The 27,539-nt window shown below is 39.6% G+C and overlaps 1 protein-coding gene across 1 annotated transcript in view; it reads right to left on the bottom strand.

Moving 5' to 3' along the window:
• The window catches only part of LOC150078572 (protein tyrosine phosphatase domain-containing protein 1-like), a 274,976-nt gene that overhangs the window by 236,309 nt on the left and 11,128 nt on the right, over window positions 1-27,539 (bottom strand). The window contains exon 6 of the mRNA XM_090384615.1: window positions 18,295-18,441. Within this exon, the coding sequence (XP_090240741.1) occupies window positions 18,295-18,441 (147 nt within the window). The remainder of the gene's footprint in view (window positions 1-18,294; window positions 18,442-27,539) is intronic.

Genomic DNA, 27,539 nt, shown 5'->3' with positions numbered 1-27,539 from the left:
AGAAATTCAATTAAATGATAAGGCACCCGGAGATGATTCCAAAGTTTCTCACCGAAGGAGTCACATATCTGAAGCCTAAAGACAAAGATACAAGAAACCCAGCGAAATACAGGCCAATCACCTGTCTCTCAACAATGTACAAGATCCTGACCAGTTGCATAACCAAGAAGATATCAGACCACTTAGAGAGTCAGAACATAATGGCCAAACAGCAAAAAAGATGCAAACGAAGGAGCAAAGGATGCAATGAGCAATTAACCATAGATGCTGCAGTTATAGAGCAAGCCTACAAGAAGCACCGCAACCTATACACGGCCTACATTGATTATCACAAGGCCTTCGACTCCGTACCTCATAGTTGGCTAATAGAGAGCCTGAGGATCTACAAGGTCAATCCGATAGTGACAAACTTACTAGGAGCAACAATGGCAAAATGGAGTACCACCATTAAGGTCAAGAACATCACAACCAGGCCAATCCCCATTAGAAGAGGAATCTTTCAGGGAGATGCTCTGAGCCCACTGTGGTTCTGTCTCAACCTGCTATCCACCATACTTAATGGCAGCAAGTATGGATATAACCTCAAAGAAGGAAGAAAGAACCTGTACACCCTCACCCACTTGATGTACATGGATAACATCAAGCTCTACGTGGCAACCGAGAAGCAACTCCAGCAAATACTGCGGATCACCAAACAATTCAGCAAGGACATCAGGATAGAATTTGGTCTAGACAAATGCAAGACCCACACACTGCACTAGGGAAAATTAGTTGGCCGAAACTACCAGCTACTGACTGGTAAAGAGATTGAAGCTATGACAGAAGTAGAAACCTACAAATACCTAGGGACGATGCAGGCTCAGCAGTTAGAGCACAAGGAAATCAAGACGTGCCTGACTGAAAAATATCATCAGAGACTCAGAAGCCTGCTGAGAGCAAAATTGAACACAGGGAACACAGTTAAAGCCATAAACACCTATGTAGCTCCAGTACTAACATACACCTTCAGGGTCATAGATTGGACTAACACCGAGCTAGAAGATATCATGCGAAAGACAAAGTCAATAATGACCAAGAGCTGCCAACACCACCCGAAGTCAGCAGTGGAGAGCCTAACAATAGCTTGGAAATAGGAAGGAAGGGCCTGATAGACCTGACAGAGCAACAGAAAACAGCAATAGTTAACCTGAAGGATTACTTCGAGAACAACACAGCACCACTCCACCAGGCCATAAGGAAGATAGATAAGTGGAATACCCACTCAACCTAAGCGAGGAATCCCCTCCCGCCCAGAGGACACAAGAAATGAAGTTAGAAAGATGGGCAAAGAAGACACTCCATGGCAGACAGTACAATGACCTCCATCAAGATCACATCGTTTTTTTTTCCGAGTGTCGGCATTTGAGGTGAGCTGACATGCTTCATCAAGGCTTCTCAGTTAAGTGGATTGGATTACTGTTGATTATTGCTTTTAAATATTTGATTTATTTAGATATTGCTGGATTATTTTGTTATAGGTTTTCCTGTAACAGTTTGATTTTTATAATATTATTGATATAATTTTTTAAAGTTAATTTTCATTGATATTTAGCTAATTTTAAAATGGTAGTTACGAGATCTGCCTTAAACACGTCACAGGGTATTCTGATTCACACGGAAATAGCCGATGGCGATTTATGGGTGAGTCATGATTTAATCCATTGTGGAACTGTGGAATGTTTTCCGAGGTTGACTTGGTGACTAATCAGCTCACTTGGGGATTCTTTTCTTTGTGATCGATTTAAGGAGTGCACAGATCTTAAATTACAATTTGGTGCACTGATGGAACAATTTGAGTCACTGAAAAAAACAGGTGATTGCCCTCCAGAATAATGCATCTGGGAGCTCGTCAGGGACTCAAGACTCCAACAATCTATCAAGTGATGCACACCCGATTTGGGTCTCAAAACAGAAAAACCAAGTGCAAACTACTTTGGTTCAAAAGGACATTGTTTTATTAGGAGACTCCATCGTCAGGAAACGGGAAATATTATTTGTAATAAGGATAGGTGGAGTAGAACCAGGGTATGTCGAGAAGTTCTTTAGCCATATTTAGCCGCTTGATTGAATATTTTTTACATCGAATTATTTCTGTAAGTAGCTTATAGACCTAGTAAGGATCGTTAGTTTATTCTGAATTGAGACAGCGAGATCTGAAAGTTAATTAATACTTAAGTGTCCGTAGATATAAAGTTCATAAGTTCCCGCCTTTGTGATACGATAGTTATATACCATACTAGATAGCGTTAGTTGAACTTCGTTAGCAGTTAAATTGTACTTTTAAATAAATACATATAACGACTTAGATTACAAAGGTAACATAATTAATTATATTTAACATAATTAATAACATAACATAATTAATTATAATTAATTAATAAATTAATAGAATCATGAATCAGACCAGAGCAGCAAAGCAAAAGGCTCAAGCTAATGGAAGTGCTGTGGCTCAGAGCAGAACTGAGGGGGCCAGTTGTCCTCTGACTCACAGCTTTATAAAATGCACTGTTTGCTTGATGTTTGCAGAGCAATCGGGTACGGGACATGATACTGCCATGGGGGATGTCTTTGTGTGTGCGCGATGCAAGGAGTGTATCGATATCAGGCAACAACTCAGCGTTCTTGTGGGCCTATATGAGAGCTTGAAGGACAGGGTAGATGCCCTCAAAGAAACTAAATTGAGGGGCCCATCAAGCTCTCAGCTGCCCACATCAAAGCCAGAGCTTGCACTTCGGCATCACGTGACACGGAGGCAACCCCCAAGGCAGAATGCGCTGGTCCCGAAGGAACTAGTAGTTGTTGGTGACTCTATTGTCAGGGAAACGGGGAACATGCTTTGTAAAAAGGATAGGTGGAACAGGACCAAGGTATGTCTGCCAGGGGCAAAGGTTGATCACGTTGTAGAGCGAATATCATCTTTTAAGGGCACAAAAGGTGATATAGTTGTACATGTTGGCACTAATGACATTAAGAGTAGGAGACCAGCAGAATTACTTAACAAGTACAGGTCACTGTTGAACAAAAGCCGAGAATTAGGGTTGAATTTGAAAGTGTCTGCAATTCTGCCCAGACATGATAGGAGGGAGTATATGATGAGAGCCTTGTCGATCAATTCGGCCCTGGAAAGATTGTGCAAGGCTCAAGGGTAGAATTTTTTTCAGCCTGGACTGTACTTGTTAACAGGAGAGATTGCTTCTACAGGGTTGGGATACACTTAAATAGAAAGGGTGCAAGAATATTTCCTGATGCTATCGAGGCAGTGTTAGGTGGGTCGGAAAACTGCTAGCTTGGAGGGAGACAAAGCCCAATAGATTGACAGTAGCCACTGGCAGAAGTGAAAGAGATTCTTGCACTGCTTCTATTAGAATGAGCAGAAGCCTGAAAAACAAGATGCATGATATTTCAGAGACTGCTGGGAGCCACTGCGGTACAAGTAAACACATGGGTTGTGTTAGGGTAGCTAAGAATAGAAACAGGTGCAGGTATACTTGCGTGTACACCAATGCTAGGAGTTTAGTAAATAAATTTGATGAATTTGAGGTCTTGCTCAAAACATCAAAGGCAGATATTGTTGGGATATCAGAGACGTGGTGTCACACAGATATAAGGGATGCAGAACTGGAATTTGAGGAGTACAAGGTCTACAGAAAGGATAGACAGGATAGGAAGGGGGGAGGGGTTATGCTATTAGTTAGGAAACACATAAAAACCAAGGAAGTGAAGCCAGTCGATATTGTTGGACAGTGCAGTGTTGAGTCAGTTTGGTGTGACATAAGCATTGGGAGATCAAAATTGAGAGTAGGAGTGTGCTATAGGCCTAATGACTCTGATGAGTATAATAAGAAAGTGTACAGGAAAATAGAGTGGGCCAGTAAATCTGAGAGTCTTATAATGGGAGATTTTAATTTCCCAGATATTGACTGGAATTTGGGGGCTGGTCACTCACACACTAGCAGGGCTTTTGTGGATTTATTGGATGATTGTTTTCTACATCAGCATGTTCGGGAGGCAACTAGAGGGAGTAATACTCTTGATTTGATTATCAGCAGTGATTCTTCATGCATTATGAATCTGCAGATAAATGAACCACTAGGTGGCAGTGATCACAGTGTGCTGAAGTGGGATTTACTCAAAGAGGTAACTACCATTAGGGGTAAAGGGAAGGGTTATTGCTTCCGTAAAGGTGACTACGATGGACTGAGACAGTATTTAAATTCTATACAGCGGGACCAACTGATGATGTTACCAACAGCAAATTCAAAATGGGAAGCATTCAAAGAACTTATCTTGGAAGCTACTAGGCATTACATACCAACTAAGAAATATTGTTCAAGGTTTAGGCCTAAATGGATGTCAGATGAACTAATGAGACATATGGCAGAGGAGAAAAATGCATGGGATACATATAAATTAATGGGTGACATGGAAGCCTATGATAGATACAAGTTGATATGCAACCAAGTTACAAAAGAGGTTAGTCAGGCGAAGGCAGATTACGAGAAATCCTTGGCAAGGGATGCAAAGAAAAACAGCAAAGAGTTCTTTACTTATGTAAACTCTAGAAGGAAGGGGATGAATCAGATTGGTCCACTTGATATTGATGGGTCAACTGTTGATGATCCTGCTCAGGTAGCTAACAAACTAAATGAATATTTTGCATCGACATTCACACATGAGGAGTTATTCAGCGAGGGGAATGCCAGATGTGTATTCAACTCTAGCAGTAAGCAACAGAATCTTGAAATAACTGGGAGTAAAGTGGAGGAGAAATTGTTGAAGATAAACACAAGAAAGGCACCTGGGGTGGATGGGATCTATCCAGTTATATTAAAGGAGGCAGCAAAGGAAGTAAGCAAACCCTTACTCATAATTATGAGAGCATCCTTGGACTCAGGGGAGGTACCCATAGACTGGAAATGTGCAAATGTGACCCCAATTCACAAAGGAGGATCAAAAGCTGACAAGTAATTATAGACCTGTGAGTTTAACGTCTGTTCCAGGAAAATTAATGGAGGCACTAGTTAAAGAAGCCCTGCAGGATCATCTAGACAAGACTTCAGTTATAGCTCGGACACAGCATGGTTTTGTTAAGGGGAAGTCCTGCCTGACCAATTTGATTGGATACTATGATGCAGTCACAAAAGAACTGGATGCAGGGAATAGCTTTGATATTATATACTTGGATCTTAGAAAGGCTTTTGATACTGTTGCACATGGAAGACTGCTACACAAATTGGAGCAGTGTGACATTGGAGGCAAATTGCTGCTATGGATAAAGGGGTGGTTGAGGGTGAGAAGACAGAGAGTGGTAATCAATGGACACTGCTCATCGTGGACTAATGTTATTAGTGGAGTCCCTCAGGGCTCAGTGTTGGGTACATTATTGTTTTCTGTATTTATGAATGATATTGATGATGGTATATCAAGCTTAATGTCCAAGTTTGCAGACGATACAAAGGTTGGCAGGGTTGTCAAGGACACTACTGACACTATGCTGCTGCAACAGGATCTGGAAAGGTTGAGCAGAACTACCCGCTGGCTAAAGGCAAATTTCCGCACATCTATCCTACATCTGTCTTTCCTCAATCTGAATTTATGCCTTCTCAGGTGATTATTCTGAGCAAGAGAAAGAATCCCATCGGCATTGAGCATGCTCAAACCATTCAAGGCTTTATACACCTCTATCAGATCACCTCGCCGGTACCTAGTCTCCAGACACTGTAATTTGCACAACATAATCCTTTCTTCATAAGAGCAACCCTTTGTTCCATTCACTAATCTTGTTGCCCTTCTCTGTACTCGTTCCAGCATCTCTACATCCTTCTTGAAATGAGGCCTCCAGACCTGTATACAGTACTCAAGGTGTAGCCTGACCATTGCCTTATACAAGGGAATAATCACCTCCTTATCCCTGCTAGAAAACTTCCTGTATATCATTGAAAAGACACCATGAGCTACTCTTGCAGCCCGTCTGCACTGCTCAGAGAACTTCATATCTGCCTGCACAATTACCCCCAGGTCCTTTTGATTCTCTACCACTGTCAGTGTAGTACCACAGAGTTGATACATTGCTCTGGGGTTGCTGTTTTCCGTATGTAGTAGTTTACATTTGTCAATGTTAAACTTCATTTGCCACCTCTCAGCCCATCTGCTCAACCTTTCCAGATCCTGTTGCAGAAGCATAGCATCAGTAGTGTCCTTAACAACCCTGCCAACCTTTGTATCATCTCCAAACTTGGACATTAAGCTTGATATAACATCATCAATATCATTTATAAATACAAAAAACAATAATGGACCCAACACTGAACCCTGAGGGACTCCACTAATAACATTAGTCCCCGATGAGCAGTGTCCATTTATTACCACCACTCTCTGTTCTCTCCCCCTCAACCATCCCTTTATCCATAGCAGCAATTTGCCTCCAATGCCACACTGCTCCAATTTGTGCAGCAGTCTTCCATGTGCAACAGTATCAAAAGCCTTTCTAAGATTCAAGTATATAATATCAAAGTTATTCCCTGCATCCAGTTCTTTTGTGACTGCATCATAGTATCCAATCAAATTGGGCAGGCAAGACTTTCCCTTAACAAAACCATGCTGTGTCTGAGCTATAACTGAAGTCTTGTCTAGATGATCCTGCAGTGCTTCTTTAACCAGTGCCTCCATTAATTTTCCTGGAACAGAAGTTAAACTCACAGTTCTATAATTACTTGTGTCAGCCTTTAATCCTCCTTTGTGAATTGGGGTCACATTTGTACATCTCCAAACTATGGGTATCTCCACTGAGTCCAAAGAAGCTCTCATAATTATGGCTAAGGGTTTGCTTACTTCCTTTGCTGCCTCCTTTAATATAACTGGATAGATCCCATCCACCCCAGGTGTCTTTTTTATGTTTATCCTCAACAATTTCTCCTCCACTTTCCTCTCAGTTATTACAAAATCATCTAGCTCACTGCCAGAGTTTACTTCACATCTGGCATTCCCCTTCCTGAATAACTCCTCATGTGTGAATGTAGATGCAAAATACTCGTTTAGTTTTGTTAGCCACCTGAGCAGGATCCTCAACTGTTGAACCATCAATATCCAGTGGACCAATCTGATTCATCCCTTTCCTTTTAGAGTTTCATAGGTAAAGAACTTTTTTCTGTTTTTCTTTGCTTCATTTGCCAAGGATTTCTCATAATCTTCCTTTGCATGCCTAATCTCCTTTGTGACTTGGTTACAGACCAGCTTATATCTATCATAGGTTTCCATGTCACCCATTAATTTATATGTATCTCATGCATTTTTCTTCTCTGCCATATGTCTTATTAGTTCATCTGACATCCATTTAGACCTAAACCTTGAACAGTATTTCTTAGTTGGTATGTAAAGCCTAGTAGCTTCCAAGACAAGTTCTTTGAATGCTTCCCATTTTGAATTTGCTGTTGGTAACATCATCAGTTGGTCCCACTGTATAGAATTCAAATACTGTCTCAGACCATCGTAGTCGCCTTTACAAAAGCAAAAACCCTTCCCTTTATCCCTGATGGTAGTTACCACTTCAGCACACTGTGATCACTGCCACCTAGTGGTTCCTTTATCTGCAGATTCTTAATGCATGAAGAATCACTACTGATAATCAGATCAAGAGTATTACTCCCTCTAGTTGCCTCCCGAACATGCTGATGTAGAAAACAATCTTCCAATAAATCCACAAAAGCCTTGCTGGTGTGTGAGAGTGACCAACTCACAAATTCCAGTCAATATCTGGGAAATTAAAATCCCCCATTATAAGACTCTCCAATTTACCGGCCCACTCTATTTCCCTGTACAGTTTCTTATTATACTCATCAGAGTCATTAGGCCTATTGCACACTCCTATTCTGAATTTTGATCTCTCAATCCTTATGTCACACTAAACTGTACAGGGAAGCGAGCCTAAAAAACTTCAAAGGTTGTGTTATGGGTGTTAAATATACAAGAATAGTAAGTCTTAATTGTTTAAAAAGTAATGTTAGAAGTGTTGTCAATAAAATGAGCGAATTCGAACTGCTGGTTAAAGCAAGTAATGCGGACATAATAGGAAATGTGGTCCACCCGGAAATAGGGGATGATGATGAGTTTCAGTACGGCTTGTATAATGTATTTAAAAAACGGATAGGGTAAACAGAAGGGGTGGTGGGATAATGCTTCTTATCAGAAACAGCCTGAGTGTGACGATAGCTTTCCCAGATTCAGGTGTTTCACATACTAGTATAGAATCCGTACTGAGTAAATTTACTAGTATAGAGTAAATGGGAAGGAAACTCGACATGTTGAACAAAATTTTTAAATCAACTAGATGACTATTATTTGTATCAACATGCCAGGGAAAGTACTAGAGAAAAGAATATCCTAGATCTCATCATCACCCATGAATCAGATGACATAACAGGGCTGACAGTAGAGGATCCAGTAGCAGGAAGTGATCACGGAGTTCTACGATGGATGATGATGAGAGAGGTAGTAGCAATAAAAGGCAAAGGAATGGGTTTTAATTTCAGGAAAGGAAATTATGATGCCTTAAGGTACTACATGGCCTGTATTAACTGGGTAGATATCGCACAGAAAATGAATACAATCGAAATGTGGTATGCCTTTAAAATATTAATTACAGATGCCTTGAATGCGTATTTACCATTAAAAAAATACTCCACAAGGAGGGTTCCAAGTTGGATGAATAGTGAAGTTGAGCAGATACTTGAGCAGAAAAAGGTGGCATGGAAAGGTTACAGAGCAATAAAAAGTACTGAAGCCTATAACAGCTACAAGATGATCTGTAATAGAGCCACAGAACAGGTTCGACAGGCAAAGGCAGTTTATGAGAAAGCACTAGCAAACAGAGCAAAGAGGGGGGGAATAAGGAATTCTTGACATATATAAATGCCAAGAAGAGCAGGACAAACCAGATCGGACCTTTAGTTAAGGGAAAGGGAAAGGGATAGTGTTAAATACACCAGCTGCCATTGCATATGAACTCAACAGTTATTTTGCATCAATATTTACAAATGAAAAACCTTTTGGGGCAATGAGAAATTGTGGGAGTGAAGTTGAAAAATATGTAATTAATGATATTGAAATTTCGCAAGATTATTTAATGAAAAAACTTTCGAGCCTACAGACGAGTAAGGCTCCTGGAGCTGATGGAATATACCCTATAATCTTAAGGGAGGTGGCAAGTGAATGCATTGAACTATTGAGGTTAATTATGCAAGCATCACTGGATTCTGGGGAGATTCCATTGGATTGGAAAAGTGCCAATGTATCTCCCATACATAAGGGTGGCTCTAAGAGTGAAGTGGGAAATTATCGACCTGTCAGTCTGACTTCAGTGGTAGGGAAAATCATGGAGGCAATGATCAAGGGTGAAATTCATTATCATTGGATAGAATTGAAATTCTCAAGGATACTAAGCATGGTTTTGTAAAGGGAAAATAATGTCTAAAAATGTGGTTCACTATTTTGAAAGGGTCACTCACGAGCTGGATTTAGGCAATAATTTTGACATTGTTTATTTAGATTTCAGCAAAGCTTTTGTCTCAGTCCCACATGAGTGGTTGTTTTTTAAGCTGGAACAAGTTGGAATCACTGGGAAAATTCTTAGATGGATAGCAGGATGGCTTCAGGGCAGGAGGCAGAGGGGGGGTTGTGATAAATGGCTATTCCTCAGATTGGGTTGATGTAAGAAGTGGGGTTCTCCAAGGATCACTATTAGGACAGCTGTTGTTTTTAATTTTCATAAACGATATTGATGATGGGATAGAAGGCATGATGTCTAAATTTGCAGATGATGTTAAAATTGGTAGAGTAGTTAATGATCACTGTCAAGCTGAGTGTCTTCAGAAAGACCTAGATAGACTTCAGGAATGGTCAGAAAAATGGCAGCTATGCTTTAATCCAACAAAGAGTAAGGTATTACACCTGGGAAACAGTAATTCCAAAATAACTTATTCACTTGGTGGAGTTCAACTAAACCCAGTACTGGAGGAAAGGGACTTGGGTGTTACGATACGGTCAGACATGAAATTCTTTGAGCATTGTAACAGGTTGCAAGGAAGGCCCATGGTGTCCTATCAATGAACTATCGAACTTTTGCATGTAGAGATAGGGACGTGATAATCCCATTATATAAGGCTTTTGTTAGACCACGCTTGGAATACTGTGTTCAAGTATGGAGACCACACCTAAAGAAAGATATCGAGCTTCTTGAAAGGATGCAAAGACGGGTAACTCACCACCTAGTGAGAATGGCAAAAGGGTGCCCTTATGAAGAAAGACTTCGAATATGTGGGTTGCAGAGTTTGGGAAACTAGACACCTTAGAGAAGATTTGATTGAGGTGTTTAAGGCTCTGAGAGGCATCAGTAAAATGAATGAGGACGAAATTTTCAATATTATAAATGATGCTAGAACTAGGGGACCTAAATTCAAGTTATGGGGGGAAATGTTTAGATTGGACTGCAGGAAGTTTTATTTTAGCCAACGAGTTATAAATTACTGGAATAAGTTGCCTACATAGGTGGTAGAGGCTGCCAGTTTGGGGAAATTCAAAGGTCAACTGGATAGTACTTTCGGGTGAGGGAAGTGCATAGGATGATAGGTTTAATTTTCTTTTCTTTTATTAATTATTATTATTATTTATTTTTTAATTTTTTTATCATTGTTCTATTCGGGGTTTTTTTTTTTTTTTTTTTTTTTTATGGCTGGTGCAGCATAAGCCATAGGCTTACTTGAACCATGTGGCCATTACTAATAATAATACTAACATTGCTTCCATGCATGGCTCACAAGCGGGACGCTCTTCCCCGAGACTGAAGGATTCATGCAGGCCATCCAAGACCAGGTAATCAACACCAGGTAATCAACACCAGAAACTATAGAAAACACATCGCAAAGGAGCCTCACCTGGCCTCAGAAACTATCCAACACATCATGGCGGGGTGCAAAGTGATCCTCCAGACTGAGTACACTCACTGACACAACCAGGTAGCCAGGATAATACATCAGAAGCTAGCGAGGAAATACCAGTTGACCACAGAAAGTGTACCATACTACAAGTACAAACCGCAGCCAGTAACAGAAACCCGAACCTACAAGTTGTACTGGGACCGTGCCATAATAATGGATAAGACCATCCCGCACAACAGACCAGACATAACCCTTGTGGACAAGATGGAAAAGGCTACCTACCTGATTGACATAGCAGTGCCCAACACTAGCAATATCCAGAAAACCCATGAGGAAAAAATTAGGAAGTACACGAACCTGAGACATAAGCCATCCTGAAGCCATCCTGCTATCCATCTAAGGATTTTCCCAGTGATTCCAACCTGTTCCAGCTTATAAAACAACCGCTCATGTGGGACTGAGTCAAAAGCTTTGCTGAAATCTAAATAAACAAAGTCAAAATTATTAACTAAATGGGACCACGGACAAGACAATCTTACACAACAGACTGGACACAACAGACAACAGAAGGAAAAGGCTGCTTATCTGATTCTGATTGGCACAGTGGCACCCCACTAACAACCTCCAGAAAAGTTACAAGGAAAAGATTAGGAAGTACACAGATTTAAGACAAGAGATCAAAATTACATGACATATGCAACAAGTAACAAACATCCCAATCATCATGTCAACCATCAGTATGGTTACATCAGATTTTCAAAGACCCTGCACAAGAACCTAGATGCAACAGGATAGTCAGAGAGCTCCTTGACCAACAGTATTAACAGCTGGGCATAACACCCACCCACCCAGTACAGTTGGTACCAGTACCAGTGATGGGGTGACCCCCCCCTGCCATCAGGGAGAAATAATAATAATAATAAAGAGAAATGGGATGCATTACAGAAGTTATATCAGATTTTCAAATTATCCACCACCAGCATGCACAGCATAATTTTTCTACAGCCTGACATGGTTTTGCATATCGTAGCTGTAATTTTTGCCTACTTTCTGTTGTATCATAACTCAGAAATATTACAGTGTCTGTGGTTTATTAAATGTACACTTTATTTCTGAGGTATCCCCATGCAAAGTAATCAAGGAGAGTGAGGTGTGGAGACCATGGGAGGGGGTACTCAAAAGTATTCCCCCATACATTGCCCCTTGACAAGGGATGCAAAGAAAAACAGCAAAGAGTTCTTTACTTATGTAAACTCTAGAAGGAAGGGGATGAATCAGATTGGTCCACTTGATATTGATGGGTCAACTGTTGATGATCCTGCTCAGGTAGCTAACAAACTAAATGAATATTTTGCATCGACATTCACACATGAGGAGTTATTCAGCAAGGGGAATGCCAGAGGTGTATTCAACTCTAGTAGTAAGCTACAGAATCTTGAAATAACTGGGAGTAAAGTGGAGGAGAAACTGTTGAAGATAAACACAAGAAAGGCACCTGGGGTGGATGGGATCTATCCAGTTATATTAAAGGAGGCAGCAAAGGAAGTAAGCAAACCCTTGGCCATAATTATGAGAGCTTCCTTGGACTCAGGGGAGGTACCCATAGACTGGAAATGTGCAAATGTGACCCCAATTCACAAAGGAGGATCAAAGGCTGACACAAGTAATTATACACCTGTGAGCTTAACTTCTGTTCCAGGAAAATTAATGGAGGCACTGGTTAGAGAAGCACTGCAGGATCATTTAGACAAGACTTCAGTTATAGCTCGGACACAGCATGGTTTTGTTAAGGGGAAGTCTTGCCTGACCAATTTGATTGGATACTATGATGCAGTCACAAAAGAACTGGATGCAGGGAATAGCTTTGATATTATATACTTGGACCTTGGAGAGGCTTTTGATACTGTTGCACATGGAAGACTGCTACACAAATTGGAGCAGTGTGACATTGGAGGCAAGTTGCTGCTATGGATAAAGGGGTGGTTAAGGGGGAGAAGACAGAGAGTAGTAATCAATGGACACTGCTCATCGTGGACTAGTGTTATTGGTGGAGTCCCTCAGGGCTCAGTGTTGGGTCCATTGTTGTTTTCTGTATTTATAAATAATATTGATGATGGTATATCTTGCTTAATGTCCAAGTTTGCACACGATGCAAGGGTTGGCAGGGTTGTCAAGGACACTACTGACACTATGCTACTGCAACAGGATCTGGAAAGGTTGAGCAGATGGGCTGAGGGGTGGCAAATGAAGTTTAACATTGACAGATGTAAAGTGCTGCACATGGGAAACAGCAACTCCAGAGCAATGTATCAGCTCTGTGGTGCTACCCTGACAGTGGTAGAGAATGAAAGGGACTTGGGGGTGGTTGTGCGGGCAGATATGAAGTTCTCTGAGCGGTGCAGACGGGCTGCAGGAGTAGCTCATGGAGTATTGTCAATGATATACGGGAGTTTTTCCAGCGGGGATAGGGAAGTGATTGTTCCCTTGTGTAAGGCAATGGTCGGGCCACACTAGAGTACTGTATACAGGTCTGGATTCCTCATTTTAAGAAGGATGTAGAGCTGTTGGAACGAGTACAGAGAAGGGCATCAAGATTGGGGAATGGAACAAAGGGTTGCTCTTACGAAGAAACGCTTAAGTTTTGCAAATTACAGTGTCTGGAGACTAGGCACCTGCGAGGTGATCTGATTGAGGTGTATAAAGCCTTGAATGGTTTGAGCATGCTCGATGCGGATAGGATTCTTCCTCTTGCTCAAAATAATCACCTAAGAGGGCATAAATTCAAATTGAGGAAAGATGGTTGTAGGGTAAATGTGCCGATGTTTGCTGGAAGCTGATAGCCTAAATAAATTTAAGGCTGAGCTGGACAGGTATTTGGAATGAATGGAGAGGTGAAATGGGAGCATTTTTTTGGCTGATGCTGCATAAGCTTGCTTTTTTGCATCGTATGCCTATGCTAATGCTAATATAAAATGAATCTCTTTATTTTCATACTTCCATTACCATTTTGGAATACTTGCCTTTCTTCAAATATTAGTTGATTATTCTCCATATTCCATGGGCCACAAGTTATGGGCCACCAATATAATAAAAAAATATTAAAAAAACCTGATTGTGTTTTTGAGCTTTAAACCAGCTGGAAGGTGATCAGAGTCATGTACAAGCACTATAAGATACTACTAAATAATAAAAAATAATGTAAAGAGTGCAGGTAATTGTATCAATCTTTAGGGGATAAGCCACCCCATAACACTTGATTGGCCCATTCAAGTAAATATAACTGAGAATCTTAAAAGTCATAATGCCACCTACCCCCAAAATTTCACCCTATCATCACTATATATGTATGTACAGTATATTGGACAATGTTTAAGGCAGAGAACCCCCTTGATTCATCCACTCAAACAATTATTATTTCCGGCAACTGTATTGTCACGGACAGAGGAAATATATTATGCAAAAAGGATAGGTGAAATAGGACCGGGTATGTCTGCTAGGGGCAAAAGTAGATGACGATGTAGAGCAGATATCATCTTTTAAGGGCACAAAGGGTGATATTGTTGTAACATTGGCACTGATGACATTAAGAATAGGAGAATGGCAGAATTACTTAACAAGTTAACCCCAGGGGCTCACATCTGGTGAGTATGGGCTTCACACACCCAGGGTCCTCAGTTAGATATCATCATTCTTCTCTTTCTTGGTGAGTCCCTTTTCCTTCTGACTCTTATTTTCTCTCTCTTAGCATAATTCAGAAAAATTTTTTTTTTTGGCTGATGCAGCATAAGCCTCAGGCTTCTTTGCACTATATGGCTAATAATAATAATAAGTACAGATCAATGTTGAAAAAAAAAAAGGGGCCGGTTAGGGTTATATTTGAAAGTGTCTGCAATATGATGAGAGCCTTGTCAATCAATTTAGCCACGGAGAGTTTGTGCAAGGCTCATAGATTAAAATTTTTCTCACAGTCTGTGCTTGTTAACAGGACAGACTGCCTCTACGGGGATGGGATACACTTAAATATAAAGGATGCAAGAATATTTGCTGATGGTATCGAGGCAGTGTTAGGTGGGTCGGAAAACTGCTAGCTTGGGAGGGGGATTCACAGACTAATAGATTAACAGTAGCCGCAGGGAGAGGTGAAAGTGATTTTTGTACTGCTTCTATTGAAATGAAAAGCAGTCTGGAAATTTCCAGTACACATCTTGGAACACTTATATAAATGGGCTATGTTAAGATAACTAAGAGTAAGAACAGATGCATGTATATTTGCATGACAGCAATGCTAGGAGTTTAGTAAATAAAATTGATGAATTTGAGGTCTAGACATCAAAGGTGGATAATGTTGTGATATCAGAGATTAGCATTAGCATTAGTAGAGGCATTTGATGCAAGAAAGCAAGCTCATGCAGCATCAGCCAAAAAAAATAAATAATAAATAATAAATAAAAAAAAATAATAAATAAATAATAAATAAATAAAAAATAACCACTTCCACTTCACCCCTCTGTTCGTTCGAAATACGAGATGTGTTGTTACACATATATAAGGAATGCAGAACTGGAATTTGGGGAGTACAATGTGTACAGAAAGGATAAACAGGATAGGAAGGCAGGAGGGGTTATGCTGTTAGTTAAGAAACACATAAAATTTAAGGAAGTGCATTCAGCTGACATGGGTGAACAGCACAATGTTGAGTGAGTTTAGTGTGACATAAGCACTAGGGAAAAAAAATTGAGAGTAGTACCTTCTCTAGATCCTGAAACAGGATCTAGAAAAGTTAAGCAAATGGGTTGAGAAGTGGCAACTGAAGTTTAACATTGACAAATGTAAAGTACTGGATATGGGTAGCAGTAATAACCCCAGAGTAACTTACCAACTGGATGGTACTACACTCAGTGTAGTGGAGGATGAAAAGGATCTTGGGGATAATTTTCCAGTCAGATATGAAGCTTTCCGATCGGTGCAAACGGGCTGCAAGAGTAGCTCATTGTGCCTTGTCAATGATATACAGGAATTTTGCTAGCAGGGATAAGGAGATGATTGTCCCCTTGTATAAGGCAATGGTCAGTCCCCACCTAAGTACTGCATACAGGTCTGTAGGCCTCATTTTAGGAAGGAAGCAGATCTTCAGGAATGGGTACAGATAAGGGCAATGAGATTGTTGAGTGGAACAAAGGATTGCTCTTATGAAAAAAACTTAAGTTCTGCAAATTCTGCATCTGGAGGTTAGACACCTGAAAGGTGATTTAATTGAGTTGTATAAGGCCTTTAATGGTTTGAGTAAGCTCAACACTGATCGAATTCTTCCTCTTGCTGATATTACTCACTGAGAGGATATAAATTCACTGAGGAGGAAAGACAATCGTAAAATAGATGAGCAAAAATTTGCCTTTAGCCAGTAAATGAAGGCTGATAGTTGGAACATACTTCCATCTGTTGTAGTGGAGGTTAACAACTTAAATTAGTTCAAGGCAGGACTAGACAAACATTTGGATTGATTGGATGGGTGAAATGGAAAGGTGTTTTTTTTTTTTTTTTTTTTTTTTTTTGGCTGATGCTATATAAGCTTGCTTTCTTGCATCATATGCTTCTACTAATGCCAACAACCATTTCCATTTTTCCTATATTTCCAATGCTCACTCTCAACATTATCCTTTGACTCCACTCCAGTTCATTCAGCTATCAATCTTTATCTATCCCAAATCTCATATTCTTAATCATCAACTTTGTCCATGAACTCCATCTCCATTAACTTTTTAACTTTTTACAATTAACCATCATTTTTTTTTTTTTTTTTTTTTTGAAATTCACAAAAACAAACAAATATTCTTACTCGTCTCTTTCTTTCCATCAAAGTTCTCATTATTTCTAATGCATTCCTCATTCATATGCTTTAATGCGACACACACTATTCCTCTTCCGTCCCTTAACCTTCTATTTATTATCCTCAACATCAGTTCTGCTGCATGCACTATCATTTACTAAGTAGTTGGCTATGTACTGAAATTATAGTAGTAGTAACGAATGGGCCTGGTGTCCATGGTTGAAATAACATACACGTATAAGTTATAAATCCAGTTTAATGTAAAAATACAAATATATACTAACAGGCAGTAGCTTTCGAGACTGGCGTGTCTCTTCATCAACTGAAATTCAAATACAAAATACAATGGATAAGTGCAATGATCTGAGTGAGGCACGTTAATCATGTGCCATTGTTGTTGCACGGAGTGCGCTATTTTTACTCCACTGATCATCTAGCATTAAAACGGTTGTCTCTAGGATGGGGTGTAGACGTATGCCTTTGTGGCGGTTTATTGCCTTTGGATTGTTTAATATGTTAAGTGACTCTAGCCATAGGTGGTGACAAAAGTATCGTGAGTGGTCTACTACTTCAAAGTCACGTTTGGGTCAAGATCGTGGTTGGTGGCCCAAAAATAACTTATATAACTTATACGTGTATGTTACTGAAATGATGCAATTGCACTAACTTGAACATTAGTTAAACTCTTTATATAACCTGAAGCTTTAGCCCTAAACTATACCGTAATCTAAATTACTCCACACCATCAGGCATCTCTCATATTGTGGATTTATACTTAGCAACTGGGTTGTCATCATTGCAACACCGTGGTACCTGCTCACCCACTGAGGAGGAGCCAATAAGCTCCGAAGCAGTGCCATATGGGTGATGTTATCTGCTGAGAATAAATAACAATAGAGTTCTCCTATGGTGAAGCATTACTCATTCGGGGTAGTGCAATATCATGGCAATTGGTTGTGAAGGTATTCACAATGAGATATACACTCATCACATTCTTAATGATGCCAATTTATAACTAATTAAGTAGTTGGCTATGTACTGGAATGATGCAATTGCACTAACTTGTATATTAGGAAACATTAAACCTTTATTTCCATTTTTTGATTATCTGCACCATTTGTCAAAGTCTTGGTCTAGTAACATAAACTGATTATTGCTCTTAACAACTTTGTCCACTTCAATATCAACTTAACAACAACTGTGTCCACTTCAATATCGACAGAAAATTGTGACACAAAAAAGGTATAAGTTGTAAAAAACAAGGACTGAGTACACATACCTGAGTAATCCAAATTGAGTAATCCTAATTTCCAAGAAATAAACAGATATTAAACATTTAAAAAATATTAAAAAATAACATTAATCATCCAATAAGCTCTAAAAACATGGCTGTTACACAGGAAATTATCAAAATTATCAAAAGTATTATAAATGAGCTTACATACACACTTTTAATAACTATGCTATTATATATGAAAGAGCAAGAAAAAAAATTACCAGTGTGAATATAGGCCACTGATAGCCATGTCTTCTTTTGGCCAGTTAATTATATTTTCATATTTGCATTTTTTTCCTCCACAAAACATAGCACACTGAAAATCTGCAGGTGTTGACTGACGCAGCTTTTCAGAAAGTTTATTATACCTGAATAATAAAAAAATTAATAAAAATATGCAATTTAAATGCATAACTAAATAATCAATGGAAATGAATAATTTCAATGCATTAGCACAATCATGTCCCCAGGGCTCACATCTGGTGAGTATGGGCTTGGCAAATCCAGGGTCCTGAGCTGGATATCATCATTCTTCGCTTTCTTGGTGATTCCCTTCTTCTCTCTCTCTCTCTCACAGGGTAATGTGGGAAAATTTTTTTTTTTTTTTTTTGGCTGGTGCCCCTCTATCCCCTATTCTTCTATTTTCTGGTGGAATCCTCCCTACTATTTTCTCCCCCTTTTTTCTCCAAGACAAATTGTTGGCCCTCTATGTTCGATTCCAATAAAAGAAAAAAAAATGTTTCTTTCCTTTTTTTAGGCCCTAACTGGCAAGCCTAGATATTGCCAGGGTTTGTCCCATCAGAGACTAACATGACCCTACTGCCTGGCCCACCTCCATGTAGCAAAGGGTGGACAATGTTGGGCCCTTGATCTTCCAAGGGCCCAACAGCAAAGAGGCCAGATGACCAACAACTCAACACTATACTATTCAGTCTACACTTTTTCTGGACTTTACAAAGCAAACTTTACAAAGTTTGCTTTGTAAAGTCCAGAAAAAGGTGATCACAAAAGATGATCAGAGTTGGGAGGAAACTCTCAGAGCCTCAGAACCTGTAACACTATTCACATCATACTCCTCATATTCAGAATTCCTCATGTCGAGTGGCACCTTGTCTCTGATATCACTATAATGTCCACACTTGATGCTTTAACCAGTACTTTAAATTCATGAAATTAATGAGAGTATTAGAGTATATATAAGTATATGTGCACTAGAGTATATATAAGTTATTAGAGTATATATAAGTATATGTGCACCTGTTTTTACTCTTAGTAACCTAAGACAGTTGGGTATTTGCTTGTTCCATGAGGATTTCTAGCAGTTCTTGAAATCACCATGATTTCCAGGTGCTGCTTGTTCCAATGGAAGTAGTGCAAGAATTACTCACTATTCCTCCCTTCCTGCAGCTAATGTTAACCTATTGGTTTGTGTACCCTCCAAGCTGGCAGTTTTCCAAACCCACCTATCATGGCCTCAGTAGCATCAGCAAAACTTTTTGCAACCCTTCTATTTAAATGTATCCCATCCCTGTACAAACAGTCTCTAATGTTAACAAGCACTGACCACGCTGAGAAAAATTCTACCCAACAAGCTTTGCACAGTCCATCCAAGGCCAAATTGATTGACAAGGCTCTCATCATGTACTCCCTCCTATCATGCCTACAGAGAATTGCAGGCACTTTCAAATTAGTATTAGTAGTGGCAAAATAATTATTAGTAGATGCAATAAAGAAATTTTATACAGCATCAATCAAAAAAAAACTTCCCACATCACCTGTCCATTCCCTCCAATAGTTTGTCTAGTTCTTCCTTGAATATATTCAACTTACCCATTTCCACAACAAAAGAAGAAAGTTTGTTCCAACAATCAACCACCAGCTGGCTAATGGCAAACTTCAGTATATCTCTATTCTGCAATCATCCTTCCTTAATTCGAATTTTTGTCCCCTCATTTTTGTGTAGTCTGAGCAAAAGGAAGAATCCTGTTAGCACTGAGCTTGTTTGATCCATTCAAAGCCTTAAATGCCTCAATCATATTACTTTGCAAGACCTAGTTCCCTTGGTGCAGTTTGAAGAATTGAAGCCCTTCTTGGTAAGACCACCATTTGTACCACTCACCAATCTCAATGAACCTCTCTGCACCTGTTCCAGCATATCTACACTGAAAGGACAGAATTCATGGTGGGATACCTGGTTCCTGGGCAACATGATGCTGTCACCCCTCTCACTATCAAATGAATCCACCGCTTGGCAGGTATATAGGTATATTGCATCACTGCATTCACGCAGATGGTAATTCGATGTCAATACGGATAAACGTCGTGTGTTAAACTGACTTTGAAAGATGGATGACAGTGGGTGCTTGACGCATTGATCACTCTATCGCAAAGGTGGTACAGAAATTGCACTATCCCCATTCGACAGTAAGGGTGTATCAGGAATGCAACATTTCTGGAATAACATCTCATCGTGGACAGCGCTGTGGGCAGAGAAAGGTGGTGGATGAATGCGGCCGTCGACACCTGTCTTGCATTGTTTCAGCCAATTGGAGATAGACAGTAGCACAAATCACAGCCAACTTCAACGAGGGAGGTGCCAGAAACGTCTACATCAAGACCATCAGGTGATCATTATCTGCAATAAGTTATAGAAGCCACCGACCCACCAGAGTCCCATTGCTAACACCAGGATACAGGACTCTATGCCTCAACTCGGCAAAAGTACATCAGCACTGGACCTTGGATGACTGGAGATGGGTCTCCTTGTCCGATGAGTCCCTTTTCCAGTTATTTCAAGTGGATGGGAGGGTGCATATCTGGCAGAAACTGCATGAAGCTATGCACCTGTCATGTCAACAAGGAACTGTTCAGGCAAGTGGATTGTCGGTAATGGTCTGGGGCATGTTCAACTGGCACACATTGGGACCTCTGATAGGTCTAGATGCTTCTCTGAATGATCCAAGTTACATGTCCATCCTTGCAGACCATCTGCATCCTTTCATTGTCATCATCCACCCACAGGACAATGGACTCGTCCAGCAGGACAGTGTGCCTCCCCACAGAGCCATGGTGACTAGAACATGATTCGAAGAGTATTCCACAGATTTTACCACCATGGAATGGCCTCCCTGTTTCCCAGACATGAACCCTGTGGAGCATCTCTGGGATGCTGTAGAAAGGTCCATTCGAGCTTTCGATCCTCCACCCAGGAATGCAATGGAATTATGGACAACAGTGCAGCAAGCATGAATGGAAATACCAATGGAATGCTTTCATGAACTAGTGGACTCAATCCCTCACTATGTGACTGCCCTTATCTGAGCAAAAGGTGGGCTTATCCATTACTAGGTAGGTATCCCATGATTTCTGTCCACTCAGTGCATCCTTCCTAAAAATAAGGCCTCCAGACTTGTATACAGTATTCAAGATACAACCTAACCATTACCTTGTACAATTGGATAATTATCTCCTAATCATTTGATAAGGAGATAATTATCCCACTGCTATGTCCCACTTAATTAACGTGGCCTAGATATCCAAGTTCCTGTATAACACTGACAAAAACTCATGAGCTGTCCATACAGCCTGTCTACACTCCTCAGAGAACTTCATATCCGACTGCTCAATTTACACCGGGTAATTGATCTTTTTCATTTTCCACTACCCGATTGTAGTATCACACAGTTGGTATTAATCTGGAATTACTGCTATCCATACGTAGCACCTTGAATTTGTCAATTTTAAACTTCAACTGCCATTTCTCACCCCATAATTGCTACTAATGTACTTATTTACTAGTTATCTACTTGCACTAAACAAACAAAATGCTGAAATTACACAATGAAGAAAGATTTGTTCCATCATGTGCTTGAAAAATTTTAAGTAATCAACAATATTTATGGTGAAGACTGATATGTAATGAATGACTTATAAATACCCAGAAAAATGAACTGAACCCTTCAATAAATTCAAATTTATGTAGTGGATGCTTTTGAAAAATACTCCAGTTTATTTTTATATTAAGTACAAATCTCATATTAAAATAAAAAATGTTTAAAATATTATCAATATGAAATTTAATGATATAAAATTATTATGTAGTCAAATATTTTCAGAAATAAATATTCAGTGTTAAAAGGAATGAAGTCATCTTGATGTAAAAAATATAATTCCATTAATATTTTTACATGAAGTTTTTTTATGTATGTTCTTTTTTATGTTATGTAAATTTAACATGTCAATATTTTATAAAATGAACAAAATATGATTAGGAAAGGAAGAAGTTGAAGTTCAATGAAAAATAATCAAATTTCTCAAGAATTAAATTTAACTTATCTTTAAAGTTTAAAGGAATTTAGGCTTTAAAAGCCATTGTGTCCTGATGGCTATCTGTATCTGGCCTACCTAGCCAAAATAACAAATTGCTATCTTACAACAATCACCATTTTTTTGGATTTATCCAACTACAGATTTCTTTCTGATCCCATAGCTCAAAGGAGCCACAGCTAGTAAACATTCACAACAAGGAAAGGTGGATCTCCTTAGGCTGCTTTCTCTGTGGTTTTTTTTTTTTTTTTTATGAAAACCCCAAACACAAGAGGCATTAGAAGCTATAGCACTTGGTACTGGGCATGAGTTGGAAGTTGAGAAGATGAAAGAATATATTTGTTGACATTAGACTTGAACTTCTGTAGATTGCAATTTTCAGGAAATATGTATGAAGGAAGGTTGTTCCAGAAAACGGAAGTTGAATGAATAAATGAGGAAGAAGAAAAGTTGGATCTGTGAGTTTGAAGTTGGACAGTAAAAGGATGTTGACTGGTTGCAGCAAGTGTTCGGACTGCTTTGAAAGAATGAGCAGGAATTATAGAAGCCAGTTCAGAAGAACAGTGCCCGTGCATGTATCTATAGAAAAGATATACAGCATAAAAAGAATGTCTATGAGACAGAGTTAGAGAGACTGTTAGAGATGAGTTGTTAATTAAACTAACTGCTCTCTTTTGAATCTATAAGCCTGAGAGAACACTTTTGGGGGGCACCATCCCAGACATGGTAAAAATATTCCATGTTAGGGCGGCTTTGTGATTTGTACAGAGTGTACAGCTATTTGGAGAAAAAGTAATGCCTAGAGCAAAAAAGAAAACCAAGTTTTTTAGATGCAGAGGAAGCAATATTTGTAATGTGCTTGTGCCAAGAGAGATTAGATTTGGTTTGGTTTGGAGTTTATTGGCGCATCAGCAACTGAGGCTATAATGCGCCAAAGAGAGATTAGAAGTCAGGGTAATCCCCAAAACAGATATATCATCTTGACTAGAAATCGGAGTGTCAACAAAGATAAGCATAGGAGCAGAAGAATCCTTTTTGAGATATAAGACAAGACTGAGTTTTAGAAGGAGAAATCAACTAAGTTGTCTTTGCCCCACTGAAGAATTACCTGGAGATCGCCATTTAAGGAATTGGTAGCGGATATTCGAGAAGTTGAAGCTGATTCAGCAGGTGGAATGGTGGGAGGTGGTGTACCAAGATGATTAATACATGAGTTGGAAGAAAAATAGGATGCAGGCAGGCCAGCTTTATCTTTGGCTGAAGTAACAACAGAACCATTTGGTTTCAACAGAGGTGGGAACAGAGATGGGCAAATTTATGGCCAACAGCTTTGGCGAGTGACCAGAATGCTCTGCTTACATTTGGACAACAAGCAAGTTTTCTACTCTTAACTTGTTCGAAATCTAGTTTGAATTGAATAATAACTGCTTTTCAATTGTTGTGAGCTTTGGTGTAGGCAAAAAATGAAACTGAAGATTTGGAAACAAGCCAATTACGATATGAAACATTCTTCTCTTGAACAGCCTTAGCGCATTTATTTGAAAACCGGTGCAAAGATAAAGAATGAGATTTTAAGGTGGAGTGTTGAATAAAGGATTCTGTCCCTACAAGAATATTTTCACTATGATCACAGCAAATGTTGATGTCAGATGTTTTGAGACAGTAATCCAACCAAGGAAAAGAAATCTCACAGATCATCCTCTTTTGCATTCTTCTAATGCCAAACAACACAAGGAATGGCCATGGGAGAAAGGCTCCATTTGAGAGGAGACTATCACCAAGTTGTCATCTGACGTGCATAGAGAACCACTCACCTTGACTGTGTACTTAGAAAGGTTGTTTGTGAGAAAAAGATCAAGTGTGTTTGCTGTATGGTATTCTGGTAGGTAAATGAACAATAAGGGCCAGGTCATTAGTAATTTCAAAAGCCTCTGCATCTCGACCAGCTGGGTCCATGTGACTAGAAAATGGAAGCCAGCTGGAGTTGTGAACATTAAAATCACCAAGGAAAATTACTTCACTCTCAGGAAAGTTCGACTGGAGAAAGTCAAGGTTAAAAGAGAGGAAGTCAAAGAATTCCGAGTGATTAGTGGAGTTGGGAGAACAATACAAGAAACAGATGAATTAAAGAGATTTTAAGGCAGAGAAGATCAAAAAGAGAAATTACTAAGGCTCTGACATGGAATATCAGAATGGACATATGCACAAGTACCATCATTGAAGCGAAAGGAATCATACAACAAATAATTCAGACAACTCAGGTGAGCAGCGGTTGAATCAATCGATAACAGAGATTCTGTCAGAAAAAGTATGTGAAGTTTGGCAGACTGTAAGCGGAAATGGACATCATTGAGTTTAGAACTAAGACCACATATATATATATTTGTGTAATGAATGAGGAAGTGTTTGGAAAGTTTAGATCTTTTACCCCAGGGGCTCACATCTATCCCAGGAGTTCACATCTGGTGAGTATGGGCTTGGCATACCCAGGGTCCTGAGCTGGATATCATCTTTCTTCTCTTTCGTGGTGATTACTCTCTACTTTCTCTCTCTCTCTCTCTCTCTCTCTCTCTCTCTTCTAGGACAATTCAGAAATTTTATTTTTGGCTGGTGCAGCATAAGCCTCAGGCTTCCTTGTACCATATGGCTAATAATAATAATAATAATAATAATAATAATAATAAATGTTATTGTTGATACTGTTGCACATGGAAGACTGCTACACAAATTGGAGCAGTGTGACATTGGAGGCAAATTGCTGCTATGGATAAAGGGGTGGTTAAGGGGGAGAAGACAGAGAGTGGTAATCAATGGACACTGCTCATCGTGGACTAATGTTATTAGTGGAGTCCCTCAGGGCTCAGTGTTGGGTCCATTATTGTTTTCTGTATTTATAAATGATATTGATGATGGTATATCAAGCTTAATGTCCAAGTTTGCAGACGATACAAAGGTTGGCAGGGTTGTCAAGGACACTACTGACACTATGCTGCTGCAACAGGATCTGGAAAGGTTGAGCAGATGGGCTGAGAGGTGGCAAATGAAGTTTAACATTGACAAATGTAAAGTACTACACATGGGAAACAGCAACCCCAGAGCAACGTATCAACTCTGTGGTACTACACTGACAGTGGTAGAGAATGAAAGGGACTTGGGGGTGGTTGTGCAGGCAGATATGAAGTTCTCTGACCAGTGCAGACGGGCTGCAAGAGTAGCTCATGGAGTACTGTCAATGATATACAGGAATTTTTCCAGCAGGGATAAGGAGGTGATTATTCCCTTGTATAAGGCAATGGTCAGGCCACACCTAGAGTACTGTATACAGGTCTGGAGGCCTCATTTCAAGAAGGATGTAGAGCTGCTGGAACGAATACAGAGAAGGGCAACACGATTAGTGAATGGAACAAAGGGGTGCTCTTACGAAGAAAGGCTTAGGTTTTGCAAATTACAGTGTCTGAAAACTAGGCACCAGCGAGGTGATCTGATAGAGGTGTATAAAGCCTTGAATGGTTTGAGCATGCTCAATGCTGATGGGATTCTTCCTCTAGCTCAGAATAATCACCTGAGAGGGCATAAATTCAAATTGAGGAAAGACAGATGTAGGATAGACGTGCGGAAATTTGCCTTTAGCCAGCGGGTGGTTGGTTGGTGGAACAGACTTCCATCCCTTGTAGTGGAGGTTGATAGCTTAAATAAGTTTAAGGCTCAGCTGGACAGGTATTTTGAACGAACAGAGGGGTGAAGTGGAAGTGGGTTTTTTTTTTTTTTTGGCTGATGCTGCATAAGCTTGCTTTCTTGCATCAAATGCCTCTACTAATGCTAATGCTAAATAATATTAAGTTTGCTCTATTATTTTGACAATTCATGGTGCATTTAGTAGTAAGAAAAGGTGTTTGGGGGGGGGGGCAATGTTGTATGAAGTAATGAAATTTTTGGATATGGCTTACACATGGTAAGAATATATCCAGATCCTTGACATAACGTGGCTTCGACAATCCTCCCACATGCACATTAATCGGACTCCCTTCAGTCACATCCAAAAATGTATGACTGTTAGACTCTATTAGTAATAAACAGATTCTAAGTGAACAGATTCAAGTGAAGTGCTTTTATTTCAAGGAATTTGATCAAACTGTTTTATCCAAGCCAGCAGAGAGGAACATGAACAAACTTACAATCTTGCATATCAGTAAAAGTACTGTGAAACCTTTACAATCCCTGTTGTTGGAGAACCACATGAATTTACTGATCATTCACATGAACAAAATAAATATGATAATGTGATTGGAGAAGATAATAGCACACTACTGAAACTTTTGAAGAGCCTATGATTCCTCACCATGAGAATTAATATGCTCAATATAGCAGGCGCCTCCGTAGCCAGGTGGGAAGGAGCAGCAGTGCGTAGCACACGATTCTTGATTAGACCGGGGTTCGAGCCCGTCACCACCAAATATGGAGGATGCGGAAAGGTCAGGGAATGACCACTGCATATCCCGGAGCAATATGGCCTTAGTTGCTAATGCTCCTAAAAAAAAAAAAAAAAAAAAAAACCAAACCAAACCAGCTCAATATAGCTATAATTTGACAGAATGTGTTAAAGAGATTTTAAGCCAAAGAATACTGAAAAGAGGAGATTCCAAATTACTAAGTCTTTGACAAGGAATATCAGAATGGACATATGCACAAGTACCACCTTTGAAGTGAAAGGAATCATACAGTAAATAATTTGGACAACTGAGATGAGCAGTAGTTGAATCAACCAATAACTGGGATTCTGTCAGAAAAAATACATGGGGTTTGGCAAGTGGAAATGGACATTTCCACTTGCCAAATTCATTTGTGAAATGAATGAGAAAGTAATTGGGAGATTTAGATCTTTTTGCAGATAAGTTTGCTCTAATAGTTTGACAATTCATAGTGTATTTAGTAGTAAGGAAAGGTGAGGTCAGGGGACATGCTGTATGAAGTAATGAAATTTTTAGATATGGCATATACAATATTCGGACTCCCTCCAGTCACAATCTGGCAGAGTAGAGGTGAAGCGTTAGTTGTATGACAGCACCGGGGGTTTCCCCCATCTCTGCTGGCAGAGTAGAGGTGCGAGATTATACACTAGCTGATCTGGAAGCCTCCTAGA

This window comes from Mastigoproctus giganteus, chromosome 11 (genome assembly GCF_048544385.1).
Source record: "Mastigoproctus giganteus isolate SK-2022 chromosome 11, ASM4854438v1, whole genome shotgun sequence".
NCBI lineage: Eukaryota > Metazoa > Arthropoda > Arachnida > Uropygi > Thelyphonidae > Mastigoproctus > Mastigoproctus giganteus.
The sequence above is the reverse complement of the archived record's forward strand: the minus strand, read 5'-3'. Positions and strand labels throughout refer to the sequence as shown.